At 44.7% G+C, this 22,783-nt stretch overlaps 2 protein-coding genes across 2 annotated transcripts; one reads left to right on the top strand and one right to left on the bottom strand.

Annotated features, from left to right (window-relative positions):
- The first annotated feature begins 1,548 nt into the window (after positions 1-1,548).
- LOC135388789 (probable arginine--tRNA ligase, mitochondrial) lies at positions 1,549-16,455 on the top strand. Its single transcript, XM_064618589.1, has 20 exons — positions 1,549-1,795; positions 2,924-2,975; positions 3,036-3,121; positions 3,198-3,297; positions 3,727-3,783; positions 3,848-3,945; positions 4,074-4,213; positions 5,300-5,376; positions 6,635-6,719; positions 8,058-8,131; positions 8,187-8,293; positions 8,366-8,458; positions 9,944-10,004; positions 10,065-10,138; positions 12,791-12,918; positions 12,974-13,154; positions 15,818-15,913; positions 16,017-16,091; positions 16,168-16,231; positions 16,292-16,455. Exons 2-20 carry the CDS (start codon positions 2,940-2,942, stop codon positions 16,376-16,378), a joined length of 1,719 nt encoding a protein of 572 aa, XP_064474659.1. The 5' UTR covers positions 1,549-1,795; positions 2,924-2,939; the 3' UTR covers positions 16,379-16,455.
- Positions 16,456-17,020: 565 nt separating this feature from the next.
- LOC135389737 (uncharacterized) lies at positions 17,021-22,393 on the bottom strand. The gene has a single exon (XM_064619768.1). It carries the CDS (start codon positions 22,391-22,393, stop codon positions 17,021-17,023), a length of 5,373 nt encoding a protein of 1,790 aa, XP_064475838.1.
- Between the last annotated feature and the right edge of the window lie 390 nt (positions 22,394-22,783).

Below are 22,783 nucleotides of genomic sequence, written 5' to 3'. Positions count from 1 at the left end.
TTTTTCCACAACTCTCATATTTCAATCTGCCATGCGATTCAATGCCGTCAGTCACAGTGTAATTCAGAAAAGCTCACTGCAGGTTAGAGGAGACATTCTTTTGTGGCACCAATTTTCCTCCCTTAACGCATGCCATGCACGAGAACATGATGTGAAAACCCCACAAAGTTTACAGGAGATTCAAATGGTTTGTGGGCAAATGTTCAGTTGTATAGATAGCAGACCTATAATTCCTTTATCAACTTCACTTGTAGCATAACAGTGGCTCTGTCGACCAGTGATGCAGCCCATAGTCCAACTATGTGTTGACAACTGTATGCATTGCACAGATCTTGTACGAGGCAGGTCACCGGTTGTAATATACGTACGCACAGCTGGTGGCTGTGTGCTCACTTCTGGGAGCAAAGTGAAGTCAAACGTACGCTATCCTTCAAGCTCTGGTTACTTGTGCTCCCCTCAGCAAGATACAGAGTCTTTTCGACATCACCACAGTGTGACTCAGTTCACCACAGGAAACATTGTTCTTGTTCAAGGTGGAGGAAAGCATCAGCGTATACTTGAGTAGAAGTTATTTTTGGGCGGTCTTCGCTCGAACATTTCGTCAAGGAACTTTTTTACAGCGTACTGCACGAAGCGATCAACTATTACAACGAATCCATCAACGCCAGCGCCCAAAACACAGATGACAATTTTCGAAATCGGATCGTTCCCCATGTCTTCGATTTGATCAACCAGCCACCGTAAACGACGACACTGGAATTTAACGAGAACGATGTACGGAAATTTTGAGTGAGCTATTTACATATCTGTTTACGGTGCCACGGTTTTGCTACATCCCGAACAGCTGGAGGATTACCATAGCTGGAGCTCACGGGATGCACCAGGGTTGTGGGTTGGACTGGGAATATGCGCAAGAGCATGTCTCTTGCATTGCCAGTGCTTCCAGTTCGTTGCATGGGTTGCATGTTTCCGTGAAACGATCTGGTAAGAACGTAGTACCGAGTCTTCTTTTGTCGTAGGAATACACGCGCAAAGAAAAGGCCTTCGGTGCCTCGATGTGAAAGTTTTGTGAGCTTCCTACACCCTTACTGAAGATGACGATGAAGTGAGGTTTTTTGGGTGTGTATTGTAATCAAGAGGAGAGCTACCTATGGAGGTAGTCCCCTGTGGACAGACACTAACTTCACGTTACAGTTGAGCGGTTCAAGGACACACAAACACGTGTAAGCGAACAAGTGGGTCCCTTCACAAATTGTCCACTTCTGGTTGATGGTGTGTTACGGGTTGAAGGAACGCATCAAACTATCTCTGAGAAACTGTGGTGACAAAACACAGTGCTACAATATTAGAAACATAGAAGAAGAATGAATGAAGCCATCACTTGAAAGCGACGATCACATGCGCACCAAACGCGGCAACCACGCAACAGGGTAAAGCGGTAAAGCCCACCACGTGATCTAGCCTAGATACAAGTCATCCAGGTGGCCAACGGTAGCCTGTCGCAGCCAGTCGCATTTAGCGAGAGGCTTGGATTATCTTGAATTGGATTATTAACGTCCATCAAGCCATCGCAGGCACATGTGTACATGTGCGCGGAGGGGATTACAGATGTTCGTTATTCGTATTTGCTAATCCTTCAAAGCAGCCAACGAAAACAGAAGACGGATAGACATTTTAGCAACCTTTCCCATCACGGCATGATACATAAAAGGCTGTGGACACTTCGCTTTATAGAGCAGTGCCTGTTGCCTCAGCAGTGACGCGTGCGTTTGGCGTATTGCTTCGTGGAAAATAGGTGTGATATACAAGATTGTTGACTTGTGCTTGTGTTTACACATTTCTGAGGAAAACCCAGAAAAATATTTTTATTACATTCTTTCCAAAAAGAAATTTGCCTTCGCTACCCATGTCAGACGTCGAATCGGTCGCGGGATACAAACTATAAGTAGTGTACCAGGCACATCACATGTAGTGCCTGTTGGTCATCTAACATGATGAGTAGTAGCATAGGCAGAAAAATATTTAGGGAGGGGTGCCATGGGAACTTTATATGCATGGGGGAGGAGGATTTCACCCTCGATTCCCTCTCCCAAATGTACTACCAAAGGTACGGGTTTGGTGAGCGGGTTGAACCCCTCAAGCTCCCCCTCTGGCTAAGCCACTGATGATCAGGAATGCAAGAGGACACTCAGCGCAAGGAGGCAACACAGGGCGAGCTTTCGACTTTATAGGGGTTATGACACTTTGATAGATATGGTTCATTATATCGTGCACACTGTTCTCCACTCCAGAGTACCGAGGAAAAAATAATTATAATTCTACATGTCATATTTGGCGATTTACACGTCCAAGCAAATCACTGCCAGAGAGTGCTGCGGCTGCTCCTAATGGTAGCCGTAAGCATGTGACCTCTCTCTCGTTGCCATCACTTTTTTACATTTATCTGGGCAAACCTAGGATGGCCTGTCGCATCCCCTTTCAGTTACTTATTCTACAGAGACACGGCAAGCTGCAGCCGTCTTTCTAGCACTGTCTGCAGAACACTCGTCTCTGGAGAGAAACTTGAACGAGAGGTGCTGTGGCATTTTATCGCTAGAGAACGGTCCTGTGTTGTTCATACATGGCCGTGTGACCCCTTGTGTTGAGCAAGATGTTCTGCTTGTTGGTGAGACTCACTGGTGAAAAGAGGGAGGGGGGGCTCCAGATGTCCCGATCCCCTCCTCAATTTCCGTCTCCACATAGTGTTTAATTGACGCTAGATCGCGTATCTAGCCTGCTGTCCATGTCTGGACCCCCCTCCTCAGAAAAATCCTAGATCTGCCCTTGGGTGAAGGCTATAGAGGGGAATTGATGCTGCCTATTTTAACGGTGTGGCATCCTTTCACGGAATACAATCTATACAAGTACTCCACACTTCTCATAGGGAACAAAGAGAAGGCATGGCATTGGCAGTAAGGAACAAGATTGCTGAAAAGGTGTTGTTAACATTGCCTGATGTTACGAAGGGCTTTCCGTTGTAACGCAGCTTGGTGCAGGTTGTGGGAGTTGTGTCCAGAATGGGACGTGAACTCTCATTGGAAGAAGTATTGAGAAGTACGAGGTTGCAGCTTCCCAAGGACAGGTAAGAGAGTAGAGAAAAGGAATAAAGTTAGGCCTAATTCATTTTTCTCTCGGTACATGTAATACATTGCTCCTAGTGGCATTCCCCAGTTAGTGGTCCCCATGTCGGCCCTGTGCACTGATGGTGACCAAGACAGCCTCGCTGGATGCCTACGCGGTGTTTTCGAAGAAGAGCATGTAGGTACCTAATCAGCCTTCTCTTTACTGCTCAAGATAAAGCGGTGACAAAGAAAAAGCGTCTGTAGGCGAAAGTGGCAAATTTCCCAGTGGTCCCCTGGAGGAGAAAAGTGGACGCCGGTCCTGCGTTAACGGCACTTTACAACATCTTTTACAGCACGTTTTAATGCTTCTACAGCCCAAGTCTTATTGTGAGCTACTCCATTATTCCATTTACGGACGGGCGTTTCCTAGTTATTTTTACCAGCGTGACTGCACAGCAGATCATTTGTTGGAAATTGGAATTAATCGATTAGGATTCTACTCAATTAATTCGTGAATCGTTTTAACCAGTGCATCTGGTGCTTTTATAGGAATGTTCAAAGATGCTTCTTGCTTGTCTACTCTTTTGACTTTCTCCTTTTTTACTAATATGAAATATGGGTGCAGGCATCTGTTTCAAGTTCAAGCATCTGCTTCAACTTGGACAAAAAGTCGCTCATAAAGGTACCATCAGTGGCTGTGGTCAGGAAAACACAGTTTCCTGGTTTTTGCTTTGTGTCTCATTCAGGATGCCCTGCTGCATGCAGTAGTGCAGGAGAGCGGTCGCAGGAGTCACAGCAGTCTGTTTAATAACATTCTGCGGAAACGAGTCGTCGTTGACTTTAGGTATGCGCACACGTTTGGTATTGCACATTCCGAAAGTGCATATATTTGCTTTACTTTATTGTAAGTAAAAAAGATCTCTTGATTGGAAGTATGGCGTCATAACGGTGTACTTATTCTTTTCCTTGCAGTTCCCCCAACATTGCGAAACCGTTTCATGTGGGGCACTTGCGATCTACGATAATTGGTAATGTGGTCTGCAATCTCAACAGCCTCTTAGGTCATCAGGTCACCCGAATCAACTACCTAGGCGACTGGGGAACGCAATTTGGTAAGGCACATCAAGTCTGTTACGATGCACAAGTTGGGCCAGTTTGTACATGTCCGTGAACAATGTTTCCAACGATACAGCGTATACTTCACATTGGCAACATATCCCCGAGTTTGAGGGAAAGACGAATGGACAGAACACAGAAACTAACAAAAAGTAACCGGATACTTTTCCCCCAACTCAGGGTTATGTTGCCAGTGTCAAGGAGTGCCATATTTTGACAACCATGAGTGATAGTGGAACAATTAAGACACGCCGTACAGAAATAGACGGGCACGCTGACTTTTACTTTGGCTTTTATTATTGTTTTTATTTATGTGTGATTTGGTACTTCCAAAATAACCTGTGCCCACAGAGGAGGTTGTCACCTATCGGAGGTGTTGTTTTGTGGCATATGTTTTGTTTCCATTTTATTTCACTGTTGAACTCCAGTGAGCACCACCTTAGCCAAGTGGTTAGGTTAGGTCACATGCAGTAATGTTTAGCATGTGTATACAACATGTGTGTTCTCACTGTTTTCACCTTTTCAACCCAAAAATCCACTGTTTTGCATGATATATCCCTTATCCCTGCATTTTCTTAGCTGTTCAACAATTGCTATCGCTTTACTCCTCGTTGCATCAGCTCGGAGACTGCTGATTGTTTCTTTTTTTTGTGTGTGTGCAAACATGCCCAGTCTTGAGAAGTAACTTTGCTAAAAGTAATCATTTACTGAGCATTTAACCACTAACTCTAGTTAATAATCCTTTCTCAGAGAGCAACTTTCATGGTGAATACTAGTCAATGGCAGGTAGTGAACAAAGGTGCAACTAGTTTCTGAAACTATGGGGACAAACAGGGAATTCTCAAGTAATTGTAACTAGATAGCAACTAGTTAGTTAGTTTAGAAATGTGTTGGCCTCTCTAATTTAAGAAACTTGTCGCATATTTGTTCCTTACCTGTTGCAACTTGTAACTAAGTAACTTCCCAGGACTGAAACAGACTATGTTTTTCTGTAAATTTTCAACTTGTTGAGTTGCTTTTCCTTGGCATTAATCAATTTTGAAAGGAGTTATCATACACGTGACTTCTTTTGTTATTTACAGGCATATTGACTGCTGGTTTTGAAAAGTTCGGAAAAATGGCTGAGCTAGGGGCAAAACCTTTGGAATATTTGCTCGCAGTAAGTGACACCTTATGGGTAGATGTGGCAATCATTCCTCTTGTGTACATCAGATAGTGAGCTTGAAATAGCTTTGCAGTGATCATGGGGCCTCTTCTGAAACTTAGGATATCTGGCACACATTCGTTAAAGTGCACTTACTTGGCACTTGCTTGGGTCAAAAGTTGACGTGAGAAGCATTCAGTTAGGTGCAGTGTAGAAATTGGAGGATGGTTTCTAGAGTCGACGTCAACGTGAATGTTGAAAGTATCAGTTCTGAGCAAGCATCACTCAAAATGTACAGATATGTGACAGAGAGCTCATCAGCAATGCAAATGAAATTTAAATGGCACAAAAGTTAAAGCACCTCCAAAGAAAAACGACGAGAATTCTACTTTGTTGATGATCACTGCTGGGTTTGTGTGCCCCATTGACTGTGCCCCATTTCTTGTTTGGTGAAAATATGATGAGCCTTACAGTGACGACCTAAGCCCTACACATTGTGCAGAAACGTTAGTGGGAACATGGCATAGACTAGCAGAAGCACTGCAGGTTTGCATGGGTCGCAAGGTCTTGAAAGCGTCACGAGGTACGGTGACACGTTCTCTGTAAAGATGTTTCTTCTGTGAAGACTAAGCTCTGCAGTTTCATTCTTTGTGCATGTACTTGCTTGTACATGCTTTTCAACTTTGCATGCTTGATTTTGGCATCTGTGGGTACGCAGCATAGAACCTAATGTTGGCATGTGCTGAACTGTGGATTCTAGTATAATGCTCTAAGTACAGCCTACATGCGTTCTTAAAGTCTGTATTACACCATCTCTCAACTGCTAAGCTCCGCTAGCAAGGGGCAATATGCAAGGCACAGCACTGTGAACACCCCTCCTCAGCTTGGTACCACAGTAAAACAAATGGCTCAATAGAAATATGTGCCATTCTTCACATTTGCTTTGTGATGCGATTGCCTTCTTTTGGTGCGTAATGCTGACTATGGCGGAGGGTAGTGTTGCGTATCTGAAGAAAAAAAAAAAAGAAGAAACTTCCAAATTAACTTAGGGCACCCATTGATTAAAATTGAGCGAGCCAGATGGTATTTCTCTCAGGGGCTCAGGTGTAGGGGTCTGTGGGTAGAGGTGTTGAAGATGGTGCTATATACTGACTTCGGAAGGCAAAATGTAGAGGTTCTGACTGGTGTTATATCCTTGTATTTTGACAAGTTTGTTTTTGTGTTTGTGCTTAATGTGTCTTATGTAGTTACTAAAGATATTCCCATTGTCAAGGTGTACGTGAAGTCCAATGAAATGGCAGAAAATGATCCCTCATTTCGCACAGAAGCCATGAAAAAGTTTCTGAGCCTCGAAGCAGGTGCAGTACCTCTTTTTTATGAATGTCTCATGGTTTAGAACAGTGTAGCATGCGAGAGTGCTTGCAATGCATGTTAGTTGATGGTGTGGTGAATGTTTCAGTGACGATAACTTTCTTTACTGAAGCAGAGTTATGAGTTAAATTCAAGTTAAGGGACCCTTGATCTTGGTACAAATGTTAATCGGCATTGGTGAAACTGGGCCTTCAGCACAATGCTTTCAATGGTCTGCACATTTTGGACTCACCTATAAAAACAATCTGAAAAGAAGATGTCTTCCTTGATGTTTGCTGCCCCTATACAAATATCGTGAACCCACATTGCAATGAAATTGCTTTGTTTTTTAATTATCAGTTTATTTCAAGTCTCACACTGTCCCAGCCTGAAATGCACGCTTTTCTATCCTGGCTATTTGAAGCGCCGTACTGGACAACTCCGTATAGTGCGAAGGGTGACCTGCCATATGTCCATATAACAAACCCAGCATAGGTCTTCTCTTTCTCTCTGTTTGCCGATGTAAAGCCGATGTGAAGCTGCCAAGGTTCACATCACAATGTTTCTTTGCATACCTAACGACGTTTTCAAAGGGGGACTAAAGTGAAAAAGTTTCTGCTCACGCAATGACAACACAAAAAGGAACAGGATTCATCCGTAGTGTCGTCTGTGATTTCCTCTCTCTCTCCCCCTCTCCTTCTAGAGAAGTATGACAAGTGGGAGGTACTCCAATACATCTCCTCAAACGGTCTCCCACAATGATTGGACATCCGTATTGTTTGAGGAGACCAATGGGAACCCACTCCACATGGTCGGGCCCCTTGAGAAGGAGAAGGAAAGCATTAGATTGTGGTTTCTTTTGCCCACGAATGACGTGACGCATGAAGCCTGTTTGTTTATTGTTGATGTGGAGGTAACATTCTGTGAGGATACATTTTTGCAGTGTAGTATCCTTTTAGTGCTACTATGGTGACTCAGCAAGCTTCTGATGCCACTGTTTTTGTGTCACTTTTGCTTTTGTCGAATTGCCGATAACATAGAACTCGTTCCTGCTCGTGTTTGCATCTTCGTAACGAGGGTTTGTTGTAGGATAAATGGTAAAAATGCAGAGTCAAGTAGGTAGAAAGAGAAAAATCGAAGCACAGTGCCACCTAAAGCCTTCTCTGGGCAATTGTTGTGCAGTGCAGTTCCTTCAAAACATGGGCCAAGTATTGGAGTCTTTTTGATGTACCATTTGTTAATTACATGGCAAATTGTCTGGCAAGCCCAAAGTAAGATGCAGTTAGATGTGACATTCGTGATAGGGCTTAACGTATTTTCTTTTTGTTGTTGTTGCTCGTTGAAAGGCAGTCCTGATATAGTCGCACAGTGGAAGATCTTCAAGGACCTTAGCATGAGGGAATATGCAAAGTTATACGAGGTAGCACATTTGCCGAAATGCAGACACAGTGACATTGTCTGGTTTCCCTTCTCAGAGGATCGGCGTATCGTTCGATGTCATATCTGGTGAATCTGATTACAGCAAAGCAGTTCAGCAGCTTCTGACTTCACTTGCTCAGAATTCTACTCTAAGCACAAGAGAGTGAGGACTGCTTTTCTGTAGCTTCTTACTATTCCCACAAGCTGTTTGCAAAACTTCGTTCCTTTCATCAAGGGACGGTGTCCAAGGATTGTTTGTAAAAACAAAGGATGAGCCACGTTTTGTTCCGCTAGCGAAGAGCGACGGGTCCAGCCTGTACCTTGCAAGGTAAGCGCAACTATATTGTGAACTTTGTGAACTTTATGAACTTTGTGAACTATATTGTGAACTTTCATCGTATATTGTGAACTTCTGATAGGATTTGGTTTTTGAGTTTCGTTTCATTGTTCAGTGTCCTAGTTTGTGTGTACACATTTTCACATGCCGTGAAGGAGACCAGTATGACATGCGAGCCAGTTACTCCCTTCTTTCCCTCCTTTCTTTCTTATTTCTTTTTTCAATACACAGCCCACGGTGCTCAGGTCACAGTTTTCTGCTACAAAGTTTGATACCCTCCTCATTCTCACACGCATCTTTGACACACAGACAAAAAAGTAAAACTGATTTTGAAAAAACGAGAAAAAAAAGTCGTCTGTTCTATCTACGTAAAATTTTATTCTCTCGCAAATTCATAAGTATCGTATTGCCGAGATCAAAGTTTTCGAGTCACTTGCCCAATAGCTTGAGCTGAAAGCCATGTGTAGTTGGCAGGTGTCTGACAAATGGGGTTGACAAATAGTGCAGAGCACATGTTTTTTTTTTTTTTAATTTTATTTATCAATACTGCCAGCTGCTTGTAAGGCTAAGGTGTATGTTGAAGGCTGATTCATACTCGAGGCTGTTTATTATGCCTTGCTGACTCCAGTATGACACTATCACATTCAAAATTGCTGCATACGGCATCTCAGTTATGAAGAGTTGCAAAAAAGATATGAGCGACATCTGACAGATAAGTTCTAGGTCGCCTGGAATGAATTTTAGCTACACACATGGTACGTGTAATACTGTGTTTACTAGATGTCATGTGAAAATGCATTGAATGTAGCACAAATATGTTTGGAAAAAAATTGCTACATGTACGAGCATCTCGCTGTATGAAAGATTAGTGCAAATTGTTTACGCCATACCTCTGCGTGTGTGCTCTTTGTGTCTCTGTTAGTGACAGATGGTGAAGCCTCACCGAGGCAGAGGTATAGGTGGACATGTAAAGGGGACAGAAGAGGGTAAATGCAAATGAAGGTAAATGATATGGAATTGAAGTAGTTGAAGGTAATTAAGAGTAAGAGTAATTAAAGCTAATTAGAGGTAATTAAAGCAAGAAAGTTGCATTTAGAGTTAATGTAAGGTATATGTAATTAAGCGAAAGATTAAATACTCATAAGATTACTGGAGGTAATTAAATGTAATTACAGGTAACTAATGTCAGTTAAACGTGAATTGAGAGTAATTAAATCAAGTAAATGTAATTAAAGGGCAATTGAAAGTAATTGAGGCCAATTAAAGGTTAATTAAATGGACATATAGAAATTGAAAGTGGACAACCGGAAGTCAGGTCTAGACTGGAAATGGATACCCGTTCGTTCTTTCTCTTTTTGTTTTGACACTGGTCATGGCTGAGTTCACTCAGTCCTCTTGTGATAGTAGTGTGATGAGATATTCTGACATTCATTTCTCAGTGGGTACAAACATTGTTCACAAACATTCTTGCTGCAGGGACGTCGCAGCTGTTCTGGATAGAAAAAAGAAATACAACTTTGATACAGCCTACTATGTGGTAAGTACAGCTATCTTGCAGTGATGTACGTTTCTTTTTATACTCACATGTCCACAACAGGTTGACTCATCTCAGTCTGGTCACTTTGAGGCTCTAAAGGCGGTGCTGGAAACCATGGGCTATGAATGGCACACGTAAGCTTAGAAAACACTTGCCACGCTGTTCTATAGAACACTGCGGTTTGCAAACGTTTCTGGGGAACTTTCAGGATCTAAAGGGTACCTAATGGGCTTTGATTCGATAAAATCATTCTGTCTAGTTTGTGCTACTCAGCAGAGAATCCAAACATTGAGCTCATTAACGGCATTTAAATGTACTTTGTGACATTTCTCAAGTGGTCTGCTGATAAAATGGGGATGGAAGGTAACCTGAAACAGCACCAAACCCTGCAAAGCAATGTTTGGGAGTCGCTGACAGATCAACCTCAAACAGTGTAGAATTACAGTCGCCGACCGATTTTTCGAGCATTCTCGATTATTCGCACGCGTTTGCAGAACGGCGGTGAGCCCCAGAGAGTTACAACGTTTAAAATCGGACGCCGTACAGGCCCCTAGTTCGATATTTCGAACGGACTCTGTTTGCCCAGCCAGCGAGTGTGACAAATGGTCGCCAACTCACCACGTGTGTTGATGCAACGTGAAGGTCAAGGAACTGCACATTAGTCATTCCTTCCTTGTAACCAGACCTGTAAAGTAATTAGTTACAAGTAATCGAATTACTGTAATTAATTACTTTCTTAATAATTAATTACTTCCTGAATTATATTAGATTTTATGTAATTGTAACTGTAATTGAATTACTTTTACAAGTAACGCGTAACACATTTTGAATTACTTTCTGAATTACTTTGAACGCTATCTGGGAAGGCCCAATGTTTAAAGTTTGGGTCAGTTCCACACCGTTTTTTTTCTTTCTTTTTTTCACAGTGATTACCCAAAGACTCGATTCAGATCGGTACATTTTTCGGTACAGATTTTTTTACTTTTGAATGTGGAAGGAGAAAAACTCTTGCGCCTTGGGAAAAGGAGTACGAATTATGGGTATCGACCCGCGCTTCAGAGTTGTTAGAGTCTTTGAAAGATCTTCGTTGTGTGCTCGAGGTGTTCATGAAGTACAATGTTGGGCTGCCCAGCAGTGCACCAGTGGAGCGTCTGTTTTCGGTTGGTGGTCTTGTTATGACAAGGAGACGTGGCAGCCTTACAGACAAGAACTTTGAGAATACCTTGCTCTTGAAAGCCAATGGACGTTACAAGCTGCACTCATGATCCGCACTTTGTTCACATACCTGAAGAAAGAAAGCCTTTTGACTGTGATGTTTGGTGTTTCTTTAACATGGCAAGAGACTTGTCCTTGTGTAAGATTTCTCTAACTTGTTTTACTACCACAAGCTCAACTACCATCATCTTTCAGAACATGTGCAATAAATGTGTACATCAAACCTTGCAGTTTGCACGTCGTTTGTCCGTTGCAGTCAACTTTGTGAATGTAATTCAGTGTAATGCAATTACTTTTTCAGTAATTGAATTACAATAGAAAATGAGCAATTGTGCCTGTAATTTAATTACTTTTGTGAACATGTAATTGTAATCGTAATTCAATTACTTTGGAAAAGTAATTTTTACAGGTCTGCTTGTAACCCACTTCAAATGGATCTAGTAAGGAGTGAAACGGGTCAAAAGAGAACCAGGTCCCCCTTCTCACATCGGGTAACGCGCAACTGCACCAATAGCGTCGTCGGTAGAACCCCGATCATATCAATCTCTCGGGAAGCTGGAAAATATTCGTATCACCCGAAATTCGCACGCAAAGAAGTATATAAAAATTGAGGCAAGAAAATAGGCAATGACTATTCATTCTCCGTTACTCTGAGTGAAGAGGGCCTGTCGGAGCGCTTTTGCGCCTTCGTTTTGGCCAAGGCGGCCGAAATTCACGAAAGCCCAGCACGGGTTGTCCAGCCGCGAGTCACGCGGCAGTGCTTAAAGCGAGCTTCACCTAAAGCACGCATGCGTTAGGTGAAGCCAACTTGCAGAATGCTGAATTATTGTAATGATGCCACAAGTATGTTTCCTCCACGTGTTCGGGATATCCACGGCTTGCCGTCTCCCAGCGCAGCCGTCAAACTCGGAACTCGGAACAACGTTATCCGGTGTCGTAATGCTTAATGTCGTTAACATTTCAAGCGATTTTTTATTTTTATTTTTTTCGGACTGCTCGATTATTCGGACCTTTGCACGCTCCCCGCCGAATCCAAAAAATCCGACGACATTTGGATTTAGATGGAGGTTTTGCATGTTTGTGAAGTGAAAACAGATTTGGTGCATTGTGGATGTCTCCAGTATAGTGCTTAAAATTATAGCACAGCAAAAATCAGTACTTGAGGATTCCATTAGTGCACTCCACAATTTATTTACAAACAGTGCTGCAGAGTGTTTGCTTGTACATAAAGCCAAATACCAGCATAAAAACAGAATACATAGAGGCAAAATGTACCAGCCAGTAAATGTTGAACAAACAGAATGTCTCATTTATGGACAACTGTTGGAATATGAAACATGTTAGTTTCTTCATTGACAGCAGTCAAAGCATGCACTGCTCCTTTTGTTGAACTATGACTGAGTTGCATATGACCCCCCTTGTGGCTGCACTGCATAATGTTACAGCTCATTCAAGTAGTGACTCACCTGTACATCAGTGGTCCTTTTTTGTTTTGTGTATGTTTTGCATTGTACAGGCCTCAAAACTAGCTCGGTTTTCAAAAATGGCTGCATTTAACACTTACTTAACAGGTCAATCAAGCATGTAAAGTTTGGCCGAATTCAGGGCATGAGCACAAGGAAGGGAGAAATTGTGCTCCTGGAGTCACTCTTAGCTGAGGCCAAGGACCGAGCTGCTCAGGCAATGCAAGCCACACAAAGTGGGTGTTTTCTTGGAAAAATCTTCCTCTTCCCCCTAAAATATTTTCTTTGCAGCCACTCGTGTGTTCGGTGAAGATGCTGAGGCTGTCGCCGACACCCTCGGTATAGCAGGTGTTTTTGTGGCTGCCTTGCGGATGCGCCGAGCGAGGGATACCCATTTCTCTTGGGATCAAGCTCTCCACAATCGAGGCGACTCGGGAGTTTCCTTGCAGTACGCTCATGCCAGGCTCTGCAGGTAGGGAGAGACGACACCTGTCCTCTGTGTGCAGAGGGTCCGTAAAATGTAGGGACAGGCCAACCGAATCGGCAAATCCTCAAATCCTTGGCAGGGATTTGAGATTCGGGAATCCAAATCCCAAACAGCCCAAATTCGTGCCCATCCGTGCCCAAATCCATGCCCAAAACAGCGAATTGAATCTTTCGAATCCACCAGCCAAGTTTGTTTGTTTCTTTTTAAAATGGGCGCCTGCGGAGTCTGCCGAACGCCTGATTGTCTGGCGAATGTTTCCTTGTTTGTTTGTTTACATTGCTGTGGACTGAAACAGTTCAGGCAGGAACTCTTACATTGCAAGTTTAAAAGTAGCATGGTTTTGCTTTTGATTGTTTCTTAGTTTTATGGAAACAAGATAAGTATTTAAATAGATTGAACCATTCAAATAATTTATTTTACTCAAGAACAAGCTTTCGAACGGAGTCCGTCATTCGTGAGGTGCTCCGTCCAAAAGCTTGTTTTTTAGTAAAATAAATTGCTAAGAAGATGTTAATATAAGCAGCATACAAAAATATTTCCAAATTATCTCCATATGAACAAAATTGCACTTATTGAACAAATTGCACAAATTGAATTGAACAATTTGCGTATATATGTATATGTGAAAAAAAAGTGAAGGGTTTGAGTATATCAGAGGAGAAAAAAAAAAAAAAAGACAGCAGGAGTGTACATCATGTAGAATGAAAAACGACTCTGCAGAGAAATAATCGCATAAACGCTTTTTAAATTTTGCTTCGCGGCACTAACGCGGAATTAAAAAAAAAAAAAACTCTTAAATTGCTTAACTTCGATAATGGAGGTGATGGTACCGTGAAGGCGGTTCCACTCCAATGATGTACGTGGAAGAAACGAATCGTGAAATGACCTCGTTGAGCATTGAACTGCATCATGAAGACAACGAGCTTCCTCATCGTGTACGTTTGTTAATTGTTTGTCATTCCGGTTCGTACTCACGATGACACTGGAGTCAAAACTAGCAATCAACAGCACCTTGATGTCTCCTCTGGTATGTGACCATCTTTGAAGCATTAGCTCTACTCTCTTATTTCAATAATCTCCAAGGCATCGTCCCCAAAACTCCGTCGAATTTTGCTACAGTAGAATCTCGATGATACGAATCTCACGGGGTCGCGGAAAAAATTCCTATCATCCGAAATTCCTATCATCCGAAATTCGTATAAAACGATTTAAACCAAAATAAAAATTGAGGCAAGAAAATAGACAGTGACTGTTCATTTTCCGTTACTGTCAATGAAAGAGGTCGGTTTTAACGCTTTTGTGTCTCCGTTTTTGGCCAATGCTGCCCAAATACGCGAGATGATTCAAAAGACGTAGCACGTGCTTTTCACCCGCGAGTCGCGCGACAGTGGTCTAAAGCGAGCTTCTCCTAAAGCAAGCAGGCGTTAGGTGAAGCCGACTTGCGGAATGGTGACGCCTAATGTTGCCACAAGTTGTCCTGATATGTTCCCTCCACGTGTTCTGGGGTTCTGGTCGCTGTTTTCCGCCAGAGCGATGTCACACACCCAAGCAGCACAATGTACTGAAAGTCGAGTGCAATAGGGGTGGACGGTATGTGTCTTATCAATGTTCTTTAGTTGCAAGTGCGTGTTCAAGGCCTTCCACCTACCCGTTCACCCCTATTGCACTCGACTTTCAGTACATTGTGCTGCTTGGGCAGTTTCGCGGTTTATTGTTGCGAGGGGGGTAAAAAGGTCAAAACAGAGATAAGGTGATAAGGTTCCGGGCCGTTCAATCCCTTTGATCTTATCACCACCACCACCACCAAAAGAAAAGTCATTGCTTGCATTGCGCTGCATGATATAAGGGAGTTCGTGGTGGGGATCGCCCTCCCTTTTCGAAAGACGCAGCAGCATGACTCGCGCGCTCTAGCGTCACGAGGGAACGAGTTCCCCAAGCAGCACAATGTACCGAAAGTCGAGTGCAATAGGGGTGGACGGTATATGTGTCTTATCAATGTTCTTTAGTTTCACGAGTCTGTTCAAGGCCTTCCACCTACCCGTCCACCCCTATTGTACTCGACTTTCAGTACATTGTGCTGCTTGGGTCTGTCGCATCCTCGGCTCATTCGTATCATCCGTAAAGGCAAGATAACGCATTCGTATCATCCAAACTCTAATATATGGGAAGGATAGGCATTCCGGCCGGGACCGGAAAAGAATTCGTATCATCCGTGATCGTATCATCGAGATTCTACTGTAATTGTTTCCGGTTTGGCATCTCCAAGCTTCTGGCAAAAACGTTGTTGAGCACAGCCACTCCACGCGTTCCGTCGTTTCGCACGAAGTGAAATTGTTATGATCTCGATGTACGCCGCTTCACACACTGTGTGCGGAAATAAATGTGGCTGGATACTTATTGAACAGCCCTCATATTGACCGTTGAATGTACCTTGAGCATTTAGATGCACTTTTTTTCTTACGTAATTTATGAACCCCGTCAATTGAGCTACATTTTTAATGAAAAAAAAGTGTACTAATTCTACTAGTATATACGGCGAGTGACCCCGCAGTTTTAATTCTTACGTTGGTAAATTCAAACATCAAATCTGGATCCAATGTGGGCCAGGAACAGAACTCTGAAGTAAGTATCTCTATTACCTACCACAGTCTCGAAGAGAAGGCTGCCGTCCCAGTTGACCTGAACTGCGACACAGCATTGCTAAAGGAACCTGAAGCCCTTGAAGTAGCAGTGCAACTGGCAAGGTAGTAATCGAGCAAACCTCTTCTGTCCCTTCCTCTGTAGACAGCGAGAGAGTAGACAATCTGCAGTGGCTTAGACTTCATTTGGAGCTTGGTCTCACTGCAGGTGGGATGAAACTGTTCTCGAGGCATACTCCGAAATGGAACCATGTGTCCTGGTTCAATACCTGTTCTCTCTAAGGTACGCTTGGTCTATTATTCGAACTATGATAATACATATTTTGTCCCTTTGACTAAAATCTAAACACTGTTTACAGCCATGCCGTTAGTCGAGCCAACAAGGCACTAATGGTGAAGGGCCAGGACAGCGATCTTGCTTCTGTAAGTTATACATTTCAACATGCACAAGGTGTCACTTGGTGAGCCCTTTGTGTATTTCAGGCAAGACTACTTTTATTCCATGCATCAAGAAAGGTCTTATCACAAGGGCTTCAACTACTTGGAATATCCCCCCTTAGTCGGATGTAGACAAGTGCTAGAAGTTTTGAAGTGTATAGTTCAGAGGATATTGCAGTGGTTTATTAATTAAAGGGCTATGCTGATGACTCGATTCTTTTTATTTGTTAAATATTTTGTGCTTGATCCATGAAGTGCCAAGGAGAAGGAGACATTCTCAAACGCGTCTCACAGGAACGGACAAAACGAGAGAGAGAGAGGGTGAAAGGGGATGCTCAACTTGAGAGCCATTAAATACTTCATTATGGAAACAATCTACTGATAAATTTTCAAAACATTTGCTATTAGTTAATTTATAAATCAAGCATTTGCTAAATGCTATTGAAAGGCCAATTTTAGGGATTTCCACAGTTCCAGAGCCATAGCGAGACAACTTTGCGCCCAGAGCAGGGTAAATCTAAAACGCCCCCCTCCCCTTTGTTGAAGAATCCGAAGATCCCTCTCTGTGGAAGAAGTGAAGCTGAAACCTCGCAGCTCTTAGAAAATCCAGCAACCTTTTAATCCGTCCACCTCGTCCTTACAGAATCGAACATAACGAACGTGCTACGAGTCCGTTCACCAAAAAAAGAAGAAGAAAACATCACCCCAAAAAACTACAAACTTCGTCGTCTTTACATAACATATTCAACACCCTCCCCGCGCGAGAGTGAGTCATCAACACTCGCGGTCTTGAACCTCCAGGGGATACACCAATTGTACTGGTCGGCGCGTAGTGTGGCCGCTTGGAAGTCTTAACTCGCACGACCGAATGTTTCCATCTCTTCCCTTGTAGACTTCCGTGACTCGACCTAGTGTCCACAGATGTCTTGGAACCTTATCTTGATGGACAATGACAACGTCACCTCTTGACACTGTGCGCGACTCGGGAACCTGGTTGGATTGATGGGCAGATCGTAGTTCGAGCAGATATTCATGTCTCCACCTCTTCCAAAAAAGGTCCGCAAGTCTTTGTCTATACATCCATCTTCTGTTGGTGGTGTCAGTCTTGGTACAGGGAACTGATGATGCGTCCTTTGTGTCTGGAAGTGCTATTAGATTTTTTCCTATAAGTAGGTGACCGGGAGTGAGAGCGCTGGGCTCATCTGGGTTGGAATGTAAGAAAGTGAGTGGTCTAGAATTCACCACTGCCTCTACTTCGTGCAGTAACGTCATCATTTCTTCGTACGTAAGGCATTGACGTCCGAGCACCTTCCTCAAGGAAGCTTTAACTGTGCGCACCATCCTCTCCCACATTCCGCCCCACCAGGCCGCCCTCTCTACAATAAACTTCCAACTTATTCGGTTTGTGGCTACGAAATCCTGCGCTTCTTGGCTCCGTATGGCGCTCCAAAGCTTCCCTATATCCTTGGCTGCTTTCTTAAAGGTCAGTGCATTGTCACTAAATATAGTCGACGGAGTTCCCCTCCTTGAAATGAAGCGCCGGAACGCCCTGATGAATGACTTCGTGGTTAAGTCCATAACAAGTTCTAAGTGTACGGCCCTCGACGTCGCACACGTAAACAATGCAATATATGACTTGGTAGACGATCCCGAAGCCTCCTTGATGTACAGGGGTCCAGCGAAGTCTATGCCGGTAGTGTCAAAGGGGTGTGTGGGTGTCAAACGCTCTGTTGGTAAAGGCGCAGTAGGTGCTGCTCCTCTCGGTACACGAAATTTTGCGCAGACCTTACATCGGTGCACGATGGACTTTACCAACTGCCTCGCTTTGATAATCCACCAACGCTCTCTCAAAGCTGTCAGTGAGGACTGCACCCCGCCATGGAGCATTCGCCGATGAGCATTGTCAGCCAGGAGCGCCACGAATGCATGTTGTTTGGGCAGTAGTATTGGGTGCTTTACCCCTTCCGTATGGTTGGAGTACTGCAGTCTTCCTGTCAAACGTAGGACTCCGTTGTCGTCCAAGAAGGGCCGCCACTGTGCTATTTTCGACGTATTGGAGATAGCCCCCTTCTCTTTCAACGCAGTCATTTCTTCTGGAAAAGCTTCTGTCTGTACATGTCTGGTCCAGAAATCTTCCGCCTCTCCAATTTCAGTAGCACTGAGTGAACCACCGATTTTTGATGTTGAACGACAGTTCCGAATAAACCTCGTGATCCACGCTGTAACGCGCAGCACGCGCTGGTAGTTACTGTGTCTACTCAGATCAAATAATGCAGGAATGGGACTCTCTTCAGTGTGAGTCATGGTCACGGTTTCTGTTCTTCGCTCGTCTTCAACGGAGTCGAGACAGCTTGGACCTTTAGACGTTATGTCTGGCCATAATTCCTCGTTCTTAGTTAGCCAGCCGGGACCTTCGAACCATTGCCTCTCGTCGATCAGCTTCTTGACGGTAAGTCCTCTTGTCAGTGCGTCGGCCGGGTTCTCGCTCCCTGGGCAGTGCCTCCACTGCTTCGCTTCACTGTGTACTTGGATCTCGACGACTCTGTTCCGTACAAACGGTCTCCACCGCGTAGCGTCACCCTTGATCCAACTCAAAGCAATTGTAGAGTCTGTCCAGAATGTCACACCTTTTACTACCACCGCCAGCGACGATCTGACGAAATTGGCAATTCGTACTCCTATCACAGCTCCCATTAGTTCTAACCGTGGGAGCGTGAGCGTCTTGATCGGCGCGACACGTGTCTTGGCGAAGATCAGTCGCACTTTCCTTTCTTCACACTCATTTTTCGTTCGCAGAAAGGCGCAGGCCCCGTAAGCTTGTGGTGATGCATCTGTGAATACGTGCAGCTCGTAGACGTATTCTGTCCCGTTGACAGGTAACAAACACCTCTCCAAGGATATACTGCACAGCTCTGGTAGCTCTGAAATCCAGGATCGCCACATGGTCGCTAAATCTGCCGGTAGGGGAGCGTCCCACTGTAGTCCAGCCTTCCATAGTTCTTGAAAAATGATCTTGACCCGGATCGTGTAGGGTGCAATAAAGCCGAGTGGATCAAATATCCTAGCTGAGGCCTGTAGCACTGACCGCTTGCTTAGTTGTGTGTCTCTAATGATGCTTAACAGATGTTCTCCAGAGAATGTGAACGTGTCAAGTTCTCGATTCCAGACAACACCGAGCACCTTGCCCTGGGCGGGCTCGTTAAATGATTTCCTCTTCACACCACAGCTGATATCTTGTGGTGACAATGCCTGTTGTATCTCGGCAGCATTTGAAGCCCATTTTGTTAAGTTCATACCAGCCTCAAGTAATATTTCTTGCGCTCTGTAAGCTATATCCAGGGCCTCGTCCACGGTTGGAGCTCCGGTGAGCAGGTCGTCCACGTAAAAGGAATTGAGCAACGACTCAGCCAACTTTCCATCGACGTCCAGAAACGACTTGAAGTGATGCTGCAGGGTAGCGCTTAAAAGAAAGGGGCTCGCTGTCGTCCCAAATGGCACCCTCTTCATTCTCCAGCACTGTAACTGTGGATCCTGATGGTCTGCTGTCGGAATCTCCGAAAGCCAGAGGAACCTCAATGCATCTCTGTCTTGACTCCGGACTCCCACCTGCAGAAAGGCTTTCTCGATGTCGGCTGTCAATGCCACTTTGTGTAGCCGGAAACGTAGCAGTACTCCAACTAAGTCTGTGTTAAGCTTTGGCCCTTTTTCCAAATGATCATTTAGAGACAATGCCCCTGCTGCATGTGACGAGGCGTCAAATACAACTCGTACCCTTGTTGTACTCGAGTTGTTCCGGATGACAGCTCGGTGTGGCATGTAATAAACCAAACTGGATCCGTTGTCCTCGTTGACTTCTTCGGCATGACCATTTTTTATGTAACTTCGGATAGCTTCATCATACTCCAGTACGGTGTTGTCTCGTTGCAGTCGTTTCATTAACCTCTGCAGTCGGTCTTTAGCTACTGCATAGTTGTCTTCTAGCGCACTCAGGCCCATCTTCCATGGCAGCGCAACCTCATAACGGCCGTTCCTCCTTTCCAACTTCTGTATGAAGTCCTCCAGAACCTCTGCGTTGTGTTCCTGTTTACTGTCAGGCTCCTGGGATATTCCTAGATTATCCAGTTCCCAGAAACGTTTCAGAATGTCGTCATCAGAAGTGCCCACACCAACCTTCAGTATGCACACAGCTGTCGTTGAACTGTCTGTAGTACTGTAGCTGGTCACCGTGGTTGGCCCCTGAAAGGTCCATCCGAAAACTGATTCTACTGCAACCAGTCTTCCGTCACTCTTGCATCTCTTTACTTCTCCTGAGACCAACTTCCACAGCTCGTCGCATCCGATGAGTAGTCCTATTTCGCCTTCACTCCGTACACTAGGGAATAAGAGGTCATCGGCGATGAAGTTGCCGTGGACACGCACAGAGGACACGAATTCGTTACTGGCAGGAGTTTCTTCGAGGTCCTTACAAATGAAGTCAATGGTGGTTGCGCGAACCACATACTCCTTTGGTGCGAACTGACTTCTTAGCCGAACTTCGACAACTTTGCACTTTCGAATATTGTCCCGACTGGCATCGCCTGCGAAAGTGTTGAGCTGAAGCGTTGTTTGCCCAATTACTGGCAGCTTAAGCCTGCGGGCTATGTCATCACGTATAAATGTGCGCTGGCTTCCTCCGTCGAATATGCCTCTCAGGTAAGCGCATTCGGTGTCCGACGATGCCCAGGCACGGAACGTTTGCAGCATTACTCTTGCTCTCTCGCACTGTTGTGGATTGTTCGTTGTAGAGACGCTCGTCGTGGTAACCACTTCACTGACCAGAGCCTTTTCTACCGGTTGTCTAGACGGGTCACAAACCGATGACGCATGTCGTCTTCGACACTTACTGCATTCCACTTTTACTCGGCAGTCCTTTGACCGATGACCCTTCTTGGTACAACGATAGCACCTCATATCTTTGGCCAGTTTCTTGAACCTTTCCGCTAGGGTAATGTCTGCTTTGCAGTCCTCGGTGCTGTGATCTGCGGCACTGCAGAAAAAGCAGTTCCTTTTTTCGCCAGGCTGCCCAAGTCCAGCGTACAACACAGCTCCAGTCGTCATACCTCCAGTCCTTTTGCCTTTGGGGCGCTGATCGGGGTAGCTGTCACGGCGAATTTTAGTTGCTACCTGCTCTCGGCTCTCTATTTCTACTCGCAAGTATATAAGCAACTTTTTTAACTCTTCCAGTCCTTTTGTCTCTGTTTCTGCGGTCGATTCTGACTGAGCTGCTCCTTGTCCATCCTGGTTGGCTTCGAAACTTTCTGACCGCATGGCGTCATGTACTGTCCTCCTTTGGTAGTCTATGACTAGGGCTTCTGGAAGCGCCGACAAAAGGATGTCTACCATCATGGAAGCATAACTTTCCTTTGTTACTCCTAACGCTCGAAGTCCTCTCATGTGAGCCTGGACATGATCGTAAAGTGCTCGAAGTCCCACGACATCTTCCGTCGACTTCACTGGTGGGAGTTTTCGTAACCTTGACAGGTGCTCACGTTCTATCCGGGTTGTATTCCCGAAACGCTGCTTCAGTATGTCTACAGCATCGTCATAGCACGCCGCAGTTGCCTGTAGACCTCGAATAGCTGATGCTGCATCTCCTTTCAACAAGGTCCTCAAGTATTGAAATTTCTCACTCTTCGTCAACCTTGCGTTCTCATCAACTGCCGTACGATACTGCTCCCAAAAAGATATCCAGTTGGTCAACTCGCCTGAGAAGGTTTGAAGCTGCAACTTCGGGAGTTTGACTCCGCTCTGCGACTGCCCAGGGTTGACTCCGCTGTGTGACTGTACAGGGTTGACTCCGCTCTGTGGTTGCGCAGGGTCCAGTCTCAACTCATCCAAACGTGACTGGATCTCCACTATGGCTTTTACGGTCTTCTCTTCGTAGCTGATTGCGCCCTGATACTCCTCTTCAAGCTCCTCTGCTCCAAACAGAGGCTCGATTTCGTCGTTCACTGCTCGAAGTGCCACGTCAGCATTCTGAAGGTTGCTCAAGAGTGCTTTCAGCGTTACGTCCGTCGCTGTTCGGTCCGCTCGGAGCTCAGCAACCTCGTTGCAGAGCTTCGTTACTTGAGCACTTCTGGCCGCTCTCTTGTACTTGACCCGATCCATTGTTGATGGACAGAAATCCGGATGAAAATTGCAGTGAGGTCAGCTCCCGGGTTTCGGCACCATGAAATGTTGAAGAATCCGAAGATCCCTCTCTGTGGAAGAAGTGAAGCTGAAACCTCGCAGCTCTTAGAAAATCCAGCAACCTTTTAATCCGTCCACCTCGTCCTTACAGAATCGAACATAACGAACGTGCTACGAGTCCGTTCACCAAAAAAAGAGAAGAAGAAAACATCACCCCAAAAAACTACAAACTTCGTCGTCTTTACATAACATATTCAACACCTTCTCCCACTGCCGTCAGAAGCCCTATAAACAAAGAAATGAAACGCCTGTTTGCGCTGCCAAGATCTTGTCCAACCAACCTGCCAGAGCCCTCAGGCGAAGGGCAAA

This window comes from Ornithodoros turicata, chromosome 3 (genome assembly GCF_037126465.1).
Source record: "Ornithodoros turicata isolate Travis chromosome 3, ASM3712646v1, whole genome shotgun sequence".
Taxonomy (NCBI): domain Eukaryota; kingdom Metazoa; phylum Arthropoda; class Arachnida; order Ixodida; family Argasidae; genus Ornithodoros; species Ornithodoros turicata.
Note: the sequence above shows the minus strand (reverse complement) of the source record. Positions and strands in the feature narration are given on the sequence as shown.

Excerpts from the sequence above, each read along its gene's own strand:
- LOC135388789 (XM_064618589.1), top strand. The coding sequence starts at position 2,940 with ATGGCATTGGCAGTAAGGAACAAGATTGCTGAAAAG. Across the intron at positions 3,298-3,726 it reads GTGTTTTCGAAGAAGAGCAT|GCATCTGTTTCAAGTTCAAG; the intron begins GTAGGTACCTAA and ends ATATGGGTGCAG. Across the intron at positions 12,919-12,973 it reads GGCAATGCAAGCCACACAAA|CCACTCGTGTGTTCGGTGAA; the intron begins GTGGGTGTTTTC and ends TTTTCTTTGCAG.
- LOC135389737 (XM_064619768.1), bottom strand. The coding sequence starts at position 22,393 with ATGGATCGGGTCAAGTACAAGAGAGCGGCCAGAAGTGCTCAAGTAACG.